This window comes from Diorhabda carinulata, chromosome 1 (genome assembly GCF_026250575.1).
Source record: "Diorhabda carinulata isolate Delta chromosome 1, icDioCari1.1, whole genome shotgun sequence".
Taxonomy (NCBI): domain Eukaryota; kingdom Metazoa; phylum Arthropoda; class Insecta; order Coleoptera; family Chrysomelidae; genus Diorhabda; species Diorhabda carinulata.
In genome coordinates, this window is record NC_079460.1 from 30,828,021 (window position 1) to 30,840,610 (window position 12,590).

Below are 12,590 nucleotides of genomic sequence, written 5' to 3' on the forward strand. Positions count from 1 at the left end.
CTAAGTCTGTAAATAGAATTTAGGCTGATCATAATGTTCCATGGTATTCGCTCCGAGTGTGACTGCAGCGCCACAGTGAATATGAACTACGGGAGGCTGTCAGAGCATGTTTTATTACATTTTTCAATATTAAACAGAAAAATTTTGGAATAAAAGTATAATAAATAGTAATAAATTAGTCGTCAAAAATAAATGTGAAAATTTAATACTTACTACAATTTTATAATTTCTTGAACAAGCCAAAAACACAAGTAAGTATAATGATGAAATATATAACAGAATGCAGTAAACATATATGAGGTTACGTTGCTTTAAACTGTTTTTTTAATGGAATAAGTAAATATTTGCTTAATTAATTTTTTCATTATTTTTAGTTAAACCAAAGACATGAATATTATTATAAAAACAGTATTTCAGTCCATCAGCCATCAAATAAAATTTCAACCAGAAACTATGACCAAGGGTAAAAATCTTATTCTAGCTGGACATGTGAGAGAAGTTGAGGAACATCGACGAAACTTTGACATCTTTTTAATAAAGTCTCTGATAATTTAGATACTAGTAACAAACAAGATGAAAGGACATCTGAAAAACGAAGCTTTACTAAAAATGATTTTGCAAATATTTTAATATAAATATTTTTTTTCTATGATGTATAATGGTGTAAAAGTCAATACAGTATTTTTATAATTAGTTACTGAAAAAGCAATATTTATTAAGTAATTAAAAACTAAAAAGTGTTATTGTGTGTTACAATAATGTCTATTTAAAAGAATTTTATTATTCGTTACTAATTTGTTAGTTATAAACAAGTTTAAAAGAATATAACTGTTTATTACAATAAGTTTAATTATTAATTTTATTAAAAGCTTACAATAAATTTAAAATTTCTTACAAATTTTCGATTGTATTATCACAAGTACTTAATGAACAATTTTCATGAGTAATAAAATATTTTTCATCCCTCGTTTTCAGGATTTTTGATAACAATAAGGTTATGATACTAGTTACTTAACCTTTTAACTGCAGCTATCCACCGATTCTGTTGATTTATTTTCCATGTAGCGGTTGGAAATTTATAAAATTTGCACATACTTTTTCTGCTAGTATATTTACAATTCACTACACAACAACTCTGGTGGCCCATTTTTATTTAATTTATTATAATTAAAACAAACAAAAAATTTTAACATGGATTTGTTTATAATTTCGGTTATAATAGCCTCCCGTAATGCTCAAAGTGACCACTGCAAACGCTTCAGTCGATTTAATTTCCCCTGCCATACCTTCCCTCACAGCGAATAAATATATTATTTCAAAATGATTCATGTTCTAAGTTAATAAAGTCTAATAAGTCTAATAAAAAAATAATCTTAAAAAAAATTGCAAGTATGAATATATTGTATTTTCATTTATATAAAAATGCTGGATAATTATTGGTTTCATAGCTAATATATAAATTTTATTAAGTTTATTGCTTAAAAAGCATAGTATATCAAAGTCACTTACAACCTCAATCAAATGTTTGACCTATAATTTTAATTTATCTGCCAGTCAAAAAATAAAACGTTTGAACTCTCTTTTTGGTAGTTTTTGTATCCAATTAATCAGCCAATTCTTGTTAAAAACTTCTCATATTAACAGATACAAAGGAATAGACAAGGATTTGTTAGTGAACTGAACCCACTCGTAAAATATAATTGACATAATGCTTTGTTTTTAGTAATAATATTCTACTAAGGTAATAAAACTGTATTCCTTAATCATTTTTATTTTGCAGATAAACTCCATTCAGAACATAGATAGCTTGTTGAACAACACAGTAGCTCCTAATGTATCATTACAACGCTCTTCTAGCGTTCCTTCAGAATCCCAACTGTCTCCTCCATATGGGCAAACATCTAGAGTAAATAATCAACAACCATACTCACCCCATTCTCAGCTAACCTCACCAGCTTTTCCTCAAACTACCTCTGTGACTAACTATCAGAATTCTCCAGCGGGTCTGTCGCCACAGTCGCAATTTAATGCGCAATTGTCTCCACGGCAAGCATATCCACAAGCAAGTACACAGAACACCTCATGGCAACAGGCACAATCAAGGATGAGTGTTCAGCAAAATCCTATGCTTAGTGCTCAACTCACAGTAAGTATATTTCATCAGTTTCATAAACAATAGAAAATTTAGTTTAGCATTTTAGTTCATGACTTACCCTATATATAAATAGTTTTCTTTGTTCTTGTTATTGATAAGATATTGTACTAATTTCAAATCTTTGATGGTTGTATTTTGTTTTCCACATTACCATTGAAAACAATAAGAGATCAATCGTTTTTTTGTTCTTGCATTGCATTTGAATCTCGAGACTTATTAAAGTAATTTAGAAAAATATAGTATTTACATTTATGCAATATCAATATACTGTACTTGTTGAAACATGCAAAATTTTCAGAGACCACCCCAGCAGTCACAGAGATCCATTAATAGTCCTGGATCGGTAGGTGCAAGGCATTCGCCTTATCCTACAGGTGATCAGTTTCCTACTCCTAATTCGCCTAATTCGGCCTTTAACAATCCGTACCTGAGACTCCAACGGGCAAATAGCGTACCATCTGCCACATCACAATTACCTGGTAAGCTAATATAATACTTTATTCTTCTTTAAATACCATAGAGGTGAAGTTAATAGATTGCATTTAACATAATGATCATAGAAATTGTTCATTATTCAACTCTGAATGGATTTTGTTTTTATTTGAATATGATTTTGTTCCAGCCTAGTGCTACTGTTACAAACTAAGTTAATGACTAATAGGGAGAGAAAATGTGTATAAGTATGATGTATGCATCCAAGCTCTTAGATGACCATATTGCAATGAAAATTGTTGTGAATATATTATATTTTAATTTGTTAAGTACAATGTTAATAGTAGGAATACGTTTTGATTCTAATTTTATTATCAATAAATTTTTTGGGATGACATGTATTTTCTTTCATGTTTTTGTTCAATGTTTTGTAACCTATAACAGTCAGTGTAGTTTGCTGCAACAAAGATCTTGATGCTTGCTCTATAAAGAAAATATATCAAAGTAGGGTACACAACTAAATATAAAAAATGAATTGCTCATTACATCTATCTAAATCTTTTTTGGAAGAGTTTCCTTAAGTAGTACTATTTAGAATTTTTCACTGAATGAGAAGATTCATTATTCTGTGTTATTCGGACTTCTAAATTACCATAAACTTATTTCAGAAAGCAGAAAATATTGGAATATAACTAATTATCTATCCACAATTTGCAAATCAATCAATAGAAACTCAAACGACAGTATGGTGAAAAAATTATTACCAATTATAATAAACGTATACATATCCACACAGTTTGTGCACTAAAATTTGAATTAAATTGGCAAGGAGTTGACAATATCACTGTTGTCTTTGTGTTCCAAGTCCAAAAACCAAATTTTGACAGATGTGATTTCAATTAGTTTTTTGAGCTTATTGCTGTTTTTTATATATATATTTTTGTACCCGTTTATTTCTGATTTGTTTTCTTCAACTACCTTTTTACACCCTTTTTTCCACTGGAGAGTCTACTAATTTATTATTTCCGATGTGCGCCTGAGAACGCTAATTGATTGCTTCTTATATTGTCTTAATTTTGTTTTAAAAAAATATTACTATTATTAGATCAATATGGAATGAATTCTTCATATTTATGTTGAACCTTTGATTGTGTGAAATAATTTTTTCAATTAATGTGATCCCCTTTCTTGTTTTGTTAAAGTACTGTGAATTGAATTTGATTAGTTATTTCAGCTTAGGTGTATAATATTTTTATTCTCCACAAAAGTACATTGTTTGCAGATGTTCATTGTCACTAATGCAAATGAAATCTAATAGATGCTTCCTTTATTAAATATGAATTTTTTTCTAACCCAACCGAATTTTGAATTTTGTAAAATAGACAGGCTTATGTCAACAAAGTAATAGTTCAGATAGATCTGTTGTATAATTTATTATTTACAATTATGTTGCAATATTGAAAGCCTTGATTGTGTTAAACTTGCAGCCTGTAGTTAATAGTATCACATTACTTTTGTTTCTTAACTATGTTATTTGTTGAGCCATCTTTTTTATTGTAATTTAATATATTTCAGGTGTTTTTGGTTTGATAAAAAATTTCTTTGTTCAATAAAATAATTCAAATTGTTATGTTTTAGCAATCTATTAACTGATAAAGATCTATGGTGAGCACTGATGTTTTTCTTTTTTAATATTTCACACTGTTAAAACTTTGCGAGTTTGAACTTGTGCGAGTTTTCACTACTTTATTTTTTTTTAGAGTTGATGGTGTTTGGAAAGTTTATTGCAAAATAGAATAATTTTACAACTCATTAAATGAAGGCAGAAAAATTCGCTTCTGTGCTTTTTATAATGTCAAGTGGTACACATAAGATATATATTACAGTTTTCAATAAATTGTTCCATTTGTAATATATATATATATATATATATATATATATATATATATATATATATATATATATATATATATAAATAGTTGAGATCAGTTATTATAAATATCAAAATATGTACCACATATACACTCTTCTCTCTCTACCATTTATATTGGCATGTTTTGAATTTGCTACCCATGCATTCGTAGGAAACAAATTTTTTAGAATATTGTTACTATGAGTATGCATGGTAGAATTTTTTATTATTAGATTATTTTCCTCAATATATCACGACTTAGTAGTTTTCGTTTTTTGTTTTTAGTATAAAATAATCATAAAAAGTTGTGGTCAGTACAAAACCATTTATTCATTGGGGAATATAATGGATAGGTGATCTAGAACTTGAAGGAATTTCAGTTACATTATTTAATTCAAGGCGGCACAGTTCACTTACTTTCCTTTCATAGTATTTTTAAGAAAAGAAGTACAAGAATTGAATTTATAAAATTTATTTAATAATTTAATCATTACTTGAATATCATTTTAGATCAAAATAATTAGTGTTTTTAATTGTTGCTATTTCAATAATTTAACCTTTTTGTTTGTCATGTTATTAATATATATATATATATATATATATATATATATATATATATATATATATATATATATATATATATATATATATATATATGATGAATGAAAGGAAGTTTTGTTTATTAGCCACCTTAGATAATAGGGTAAATAAGAGAGGAGATACAAATGAAAATTCAATGAATATAGAGGGTGGCGTGTGTTACAGGTGGGCTGGGATCACCCCGGCCGTACACAGGCAGGGACCACCATTCCCACCTTTATCCTCCTGTTCCTCCCCATCCACATTCTGTCCCCCAAATGATGAGTTACCAACAAGACTCCCAGTACTGTTATGATCAGACGGGTATACCATTAGCCTACAATGGCGCAGATAGGGGCCGGGCTCCCCCACATCTTCAGCCTGGTAAGTCATTGTCTCCGTTGGCAAGCTAGGGGCACCTCTGTTATCTATCAGAACACTCCCACGAAAGAAAAATCTTCAGAATTCTTTCGTAACCTCGTCCTGTGGTTTTACCACTTTTATGACCTTCTCATTTTTTTTTCTAACAATATGCAGGATAGGATATTAAAATAACCAAGATAACATGGACTTATTTATAATGTTCGTTTTATGAAAAATAAAAATAAATTCAAATTCATCATAGTGAATTGTTTTTGTTGGGAAAATATTTGAGAAGATCAAGGAGTTTTAAAGTGTTCAAATATATATTCTGAGGATTTAAGAACGCGGTCATCTCACCATAGCACTCATCTGGCACATACCCCTGTGTCTAACATTATTCATAAAATCCGAGGTTGTTTACATCCTTAAATTTATAAAGTATACATTACTCCAATTAATAACAACAATTCATTGTAGAAATATTAACTGAAAATTTGATACCATCTACATTGAGACAAGGTACTATTCATTTAGACAATACACATGATCAGTTATTTACTGTACATTGAAATAAAAAGTATGAAGAATTTGTCATTAATATTGATTATTCTCATTCTCATTCTACATCAATACCATACAAGAACATCAAATTGTCAACTGGTTTGTATTAAAAATAATATTTTGCAAAGTAACCGCCCATATAAATCACCTACGTGGAAATTTGTAGCTTTGTTGGCATTTAAATTAATGACCACATTGCTTTCGGACAAATTTTCTAATTTTTGTATAATATTCTACTTTTTTCAGGTTAAAGTTTTAATCACATCACTTATTGTGGCATCTACATTTGGGTTGGGCCGGCGGTAGTTTCCGTTTTCTTCATATCTTGTTTGTTCAATTTCTCCTTTTGGGTATCAACAAATATTAAAATGTCTAAGTGAATAAGTTCCAATGTAGTTCTCAGATGATATTTAATACTGTTTTGGATAATATTACTAAAGAAATTGATGCTCTTTGAAAATATATTTGAGTTTATAGAAATAAATCGATGTTATATAAATGTGAACAACTCTCATACATTTACATGTGCTCGCCTCATAGCTGTGCTAAAATCACTGGGAAAATACCAAAACGATGTACCCCTTATCCTTAAATGTCCCAAAAAGTTATCCTATTTTCCTTATAATATCGTCATGGGTAACATCATTAGAAATTTATATCCTTGCTGGTTTTTATGTCGCTTATTTTTGTGTGCTTATTTTTTTTTGTTTGGCAGTTTTTAGTTTGCAGATTTTATTTGTGCTTTGTGTTTCATCTACCACAGTTATATTATTTATGTTCCTAAAAATTATTAGTCTATCAAGCATGATGCATTGACATTATATATTTTAGAATGACTAGTTTCTATTTGAAATATTGTGGCCTTTTGGATTTTATTACATTTCATTATATTTCTTTTGTAGAAAATATGCCAAATAAAAATGTACAAATATATTTTTTATAATTTTGAAATTACATAAATTCTTATCTAACAACTAACTGTACTCTACTGAATTCGTAAAAGGATTATTGATCAAACTGTGAAAATAAGCAGATATATTCTGCACCAGCATGATGTATAAAACAATTGATATATAACGTCCTTACATGGTTCTACTTAAGAAGAAACGTTCGAAGTCATGTTTTATAGTTTGACATCAAAGTAATGGATGATGACCTGGACTACTTGAGAATATTTGTGTTTTGTAGAGGAAGACAGCGCCAAAAATATTTAGTGCAGCTGCAAAAACAGTATATTATTTATTTGTACATGTTTGAATTTGGAATACGTGGAACGGCGAATAGCATGAAAGCTATTATATTAATCAACTTCAATTATTTGGTACTATTACTATCCAATAAGTTCGATAACACATAATATTATGATATTGTACATTTTTATTTTTGCACTGTGTCAGCTCTAGAATTTTGTTAAAATATGTTTGGATACCAAATTACTGGAATATTTATTGTTTAACAAAAAGGTTAATACTGAAACAAGTAAAACGTTATCGAATAAGTCTATTGCAAGAAAACACTAATATGTTTTGTGAGTAACTATTTTCAAACAAATTTAATATAATTTAAACACATAAATTCTTGCAAAAGGCTTAAGGCATAGGTCTGCAGAGAAATAAAGATAATTCTTTTTAACTAAAATAACATTATATATATATATAAAATATATATATGTATATATATATAATATATATATTCTCCGCTCAACTCATCAGTTTTTAGTTTTGCCTACTGGATACTTTGCTCTTACAGAAGATTCGTAAGAGAACTTTTGAAAAAGCTACTGAAAAATGTATATATACTATCTAGATGTGATACATTTCTACTTTTTCATATTATGTAGGAAGTAACAAAACTGTGTCACACACAGTTTACTTATTAGTAGACTGCTTCTACAAACTAGCCACATCCAGATGAAATTGTAATGTAACCAAAAAGAATCTCTTTATTTTTTTGGGACTCGTTATTTTAATAATTTTGAAGATCCATAATTCGAAAAGCTTACATATTTGCAATAAAAGATAATAACTAACTTTTTGAATATTAATACAGGAGTATCAGGCAGCGCCCCTACCTCAGAATTTGTACGGCAAGAGCTGCGTGCAGTTGTTGGAGCAAGAACTGCCCAAGCACAGCCAGCTGCAGGAACTACGGCACCTCCTACTCGACCCCCTTCACAAATGCAATTAACCCAACAGCAACAAGTCAGTGATCTCGAAACTTTAGGACTCAATTTTGAAATGGCTACTGGTAAGTTTTCTATTTAGGTATCAAATTAGTGTAAATTAGATCAAATTTAGATTTGTTTACAAAGAAAAGTTAATTTCATATTACCTCCCTCAATTGATAAAAATTTCTTAAATCTAAATTTGGTTTGATCGTTTGTGTACTGAAAATTAAATAATATATTCAGTGTTTCATTTATTAATAACTTACCCTTTCATTGGGTGCCTAGCAAATCGGATTTTTATTGTCAAACATTTTTGGAAGGAGAATAAGGAAGGTTTATGTTCATAATCTCCTTTATTCTTCTTTTAAAGCCTCTAGTTCTTTTGAGTGGTTTCATGTATATTTATGTAGATATATAAAGGCGCACATTTTTAATTATACATTCATTTTAGAAATTATATATTTACTAATACTAGCCTTATTTCAATGTATTTCTGGAGTTACATACTTATATATGTGAATTGCCTTTTAAAACTTTTTTGTGAAAATGTTACGCATTTTTATATGATTATGCTAGTGTAGTAAACGCGTTTGTAATTGCCACTACTATAAATGCACAACACTATTTTTCCACTGCACATGCCTTTTACAATATGTGTGATTAGGTTTATTGTGTTGGAAGTCTGTAGTTAATTCATGTCTCATCACTAGTTTGTTTGGATATTGGTTATCTGTCGACGTCTTTATTTAAGTTTTTTTCATATGTGCACTTAAAAATTCGACCTCTATTAAATGAATACAATATTTAATTGATGTACAAAGATGGTCTGCCATTTTATGGCATACCGAACTACAACTAATAATTATTTATATAAATACAATCTGAAGGAAATCTTTTTTGGAGCCTAATTCACATTTTAATAAAACATACAAAATCTAGTGAATAGTTGAAGAATATAAAGAAACTTTTTTTCAAATTTTTGTCAGTTTTGCATTAATTAGTTATCTAAATTACTGCAACGTATTTTCCCACATTCAATGTTTTAATGAAATAGTGAATATTGTTGCTAGTCATGAAAATCAACAGCAATTGCAAAATAATAGTTTAAACGCAAAGGCGAATGTCGCAGTGACCAATCAAATGAATTGTCTATACCAGACAAATGAATAGAATGTAGTGGTGAACCGATTCATTTTCAGGATTCTTTCCTTAAGTCAAGAACAGCATACTGAAACTTCACAACAAACGACTACATTAATTCATAAAAGACGTTATTTAAAAAAAATTAACTGCAGGACTGTCTTACATCAATCTCATCCTATTCGTATTAGTGCTAAAAGTAAATGCTCCTCAAGAGCATATTCCACTCTTGGGACCTTAAAATAATTACTTTTTTGTTTTGTAAGTAAATTATGAAACATAATTGTTGTTATATGCTTTAATTCTGCTTCAGTCACAGAACCACTCATTAGAAATATTACATATGGAAATTACTGTACTTTAAAAAATATAATCAAAATATTTATAATACTGTCAATTTCACATGTTATCTTCCATGATTTCCTATATCTGTCAATAAAATATCAGTGACATTCAATATAATTATAAATCGAATCCTTTCTGTATATTTTCACTCATTCACGCACAGTTGACAAATGAATGCTTTTTTGATGGACTCTTGAATTGTATAATTTAAATCAATCTCCACCTGAACTAACTGCAGATGCTTTAGGCTATCAACAGAAAAGGTATTCAGAAAATAAACATTGGAATTTTTTAAAGTCAAGGTCTTAAAAGTAATTTGAAAATCATTTATACATACTTCAATCAAAGTAGATCAGAAACTGTAAATTAATTACCTACACGAAAAAAATCGTGCATAAGCAGAAATAATTCGTGAAAGTAAAATAGGAAATTGTAATAGTATCTTTTGCTTCTCTGCTGTTAATTTTATAATTTGAGATATGAAAATAAGAAGTTTGATGAAATACTGTTTCTGATATAATAACTCGAAATAAAAGTTTAGGGACAATTTGTAACCAAATTCCATCATCAGGTATTATTTTCTTGTGTTTGTCAATACTTTAAATTCAATTACTGAAATGAGTTAATGGTAGCTGCTATAAGCTTATATAATATCATCAAAAATTACTATCCATTTTAATCACCAATCAAAAATTTCAACTTCTTTATCATATTCGTAGCATGTTTTTTACCTGCCAAATAAAATATTTCATGTATGAACTGTAAATCTATTCTCATAAAATTTTTAATGCAATACAATCTTAATAGGAAAGATATACATTGAATCATTTCATGCTGCTTTGGTGGAAAGAGTTAGATTCAATTCTAAGGAACATGGTAGGAAATATACCAAATCAGTGTATCATTCATAATATTTATTGCATACCAAAAATGTTTGACAAGGGTAGACTGTTTTTGTTAAAGAGAATAATATATTAACGAAATACTGTACAGACTAAATTTAATAATCGGTAAAGGAGATGGGCACATACTAATAGTTGTGGAACCTTAATATTTTCCCATCTCCTGTCTATCCACAAAATGGTCTGTATTGTGTGTTTTTGTGTTTTACTAAAAATATGAGGGGCAGATATCACCTCCATTGCTTTGCACATTCCCATTGGAATCAGCTTAATTATTTTGATATATGTCTGTTAATCAACCACGTTTGATGTCAACAATGGAAGACATCAAAGTGTACCCTACATGTGTTAAAACTAATTTTCGAAACATTTCTCATATGAAGCATTTTCAACATCAGGATACTAGTGGTTAGAATTATATTTTGGAAATTATAATTCAGTTAGGACTACTGCATAATCAATAAGGTTACTAATTTCACGAAGAAAACCTAATTTTTCTGTGCAACTGATTTCTATTGCATTTTCTGAAATACACATAGGGAGTTACTATTATTTCAAGTTGTAACAGTCTGTACTATCGGTGCCAAATTTATATAAATAGATGTGGAGATATGTTAAAAAGGAAAATTGAAATGTATGATACATGTAGTCTGTAATAGATCTTGTCATATTTTAAGTTTAAGGTGGGCAATTATGCAATTATATAAAAAATATATACATTGTATCTATAAATATTTTGCCATATGTGTAATAAATAAATACATCTAATAGTTGTAGAAAAAACTTTCCAGACAGTCGGCTCGTAGATTCTTTTAATGATGTATAATAATAATTTTTTTAATTTTTTAGTTTGTAAAATGATGAATTGATTATAAATATCTAGTATCAATATAATTAGACTAATTTTACAAAGTTTAGAAGTTTATACTGAACCATACTGGAAAAGGCATTATAATACAATTGTAAGAAAAATGGTGTCTGCACTGTTTTAATTTTCACTCAAGTCTCTGTAAAAAATTTAATTCAGAGTACAAGAGAGAAGAAATTTATATTGGAGCAGTAGAAACTGCTTTCTAAAAGATTATGAAACTTGTTACGTGTTTTTCATACGATGGATATATTAAATTTTAAAATGGAAAGAAATTATATAGTATTCCCTTGGAGCGTAGGGGAAAATATTAACAAATATATTTGTAAAGTTCTGAAATTAGATGCACTTCTATTCTTATTGAAATGTTTGCTAGAAAGGATATCATTCAATTACACTGCTAAGGATAAATAAGCTTTGCCAATTGGACTACTAACACCCATAGTTTTGTACAAGCACAAATTAGTTCCAGTGGAATTTAAGGATAACCACAAACTAAATAAATTGAATGAATGAATTGTTTATCCAATAAAAGTAATATAAATGTAAGATTAAGAAAAAATAATGATAATAACAACTTATTGCCATATTAATAATAGTTAATATAAGGAGGATTAATATAATATATTATATTAATAATATAACATGAATAAAAATTTTCTTTTGAATGAAAAGTTCCTTTTTAAGATTATCTATTTATTGTCCGACATAAAAAATAATATGTTATTTCAGAACATTTTCTTTTCTTCAATTAAACTTGAGATCATATTTTTAATGAAACGCAAAGCACTGGAGATGATTCTGTAGGGAGTGCGATAGTGTACAATGATTGTCATTGTTGCGTGCAGGTGCGAGTGATAGCCCAAAACTGTGGGGCGCGATGGGTACCGATATGGGCTCAATGTCTCCGCAGCCAGTCAACTCGAGGGTAAGCCACATACACACACCTGTCCATTTACGATTGATTTCCTGTTTTTTTACTTTTGCTTTTTCTGTGCTTTTTCATGTTTACTAACACATTATGCTATTGATTGCATGTAATACTTTGATTTTTGCACTATCTAATTATCGCTAATATGGATTATGGTACTTCTTTATAAAATTGGATAGACAATTGTTTTATACTTTAAATGTCACGACACCAAACTGATAAACTGATTGATATC

At 28.7% G+C, this 12,590-nt stretch overlaps 1 protein-coding gene across 17 annotated transcripts in view; it reads left to right on the forward strand.

The window, feature by feature from the left end:
* LOC130899560 (nuclear receptor coactivator 3) overlaps nucleotides 1–12,590 on the forward strand; it is a 414,140-nt gene that overhangs the window by 397,572 nt on the left and 3,978 nt on the right. For 9 of the 17 annotated variants that reach the window (XM_057809625.1, XM_057809661.1, XM_057809584.1 and 6 more), the window contains 5 exons: nucleotides 1,781–2,146; nucleotides 2,454–2,634; nucleotides 5,265–5,462; nucleotides 8,052–8,249; nucleotides 12,273–12,352. In XM_057809625.1, coding sequence (XP_057665608.1) covers nucleotides 1,781–2,146; nucleotides 2,454–2,634; nucleotides 5,265–5,462; nucleotides 8,052–8,249; nucleotides 12,273–12,352 — 1,023 coding nt within the window. Of the gene's footprint in view, nucleotides 1–1,780; nucleotides 2,147–2,453; nucleotides 2,635–2,777; nucleotides 2,983–5,264; nucleotides 5,463–8,051; nucleotides 8,250–12,272; nucleotides 12,353–12,590 lie in introns of those variants that run through there. The other 8 variants (XM_057809675.1, XM_057809684.1, XM_057809692.1 and 5 more) reach the window with 4 other exon arrangements.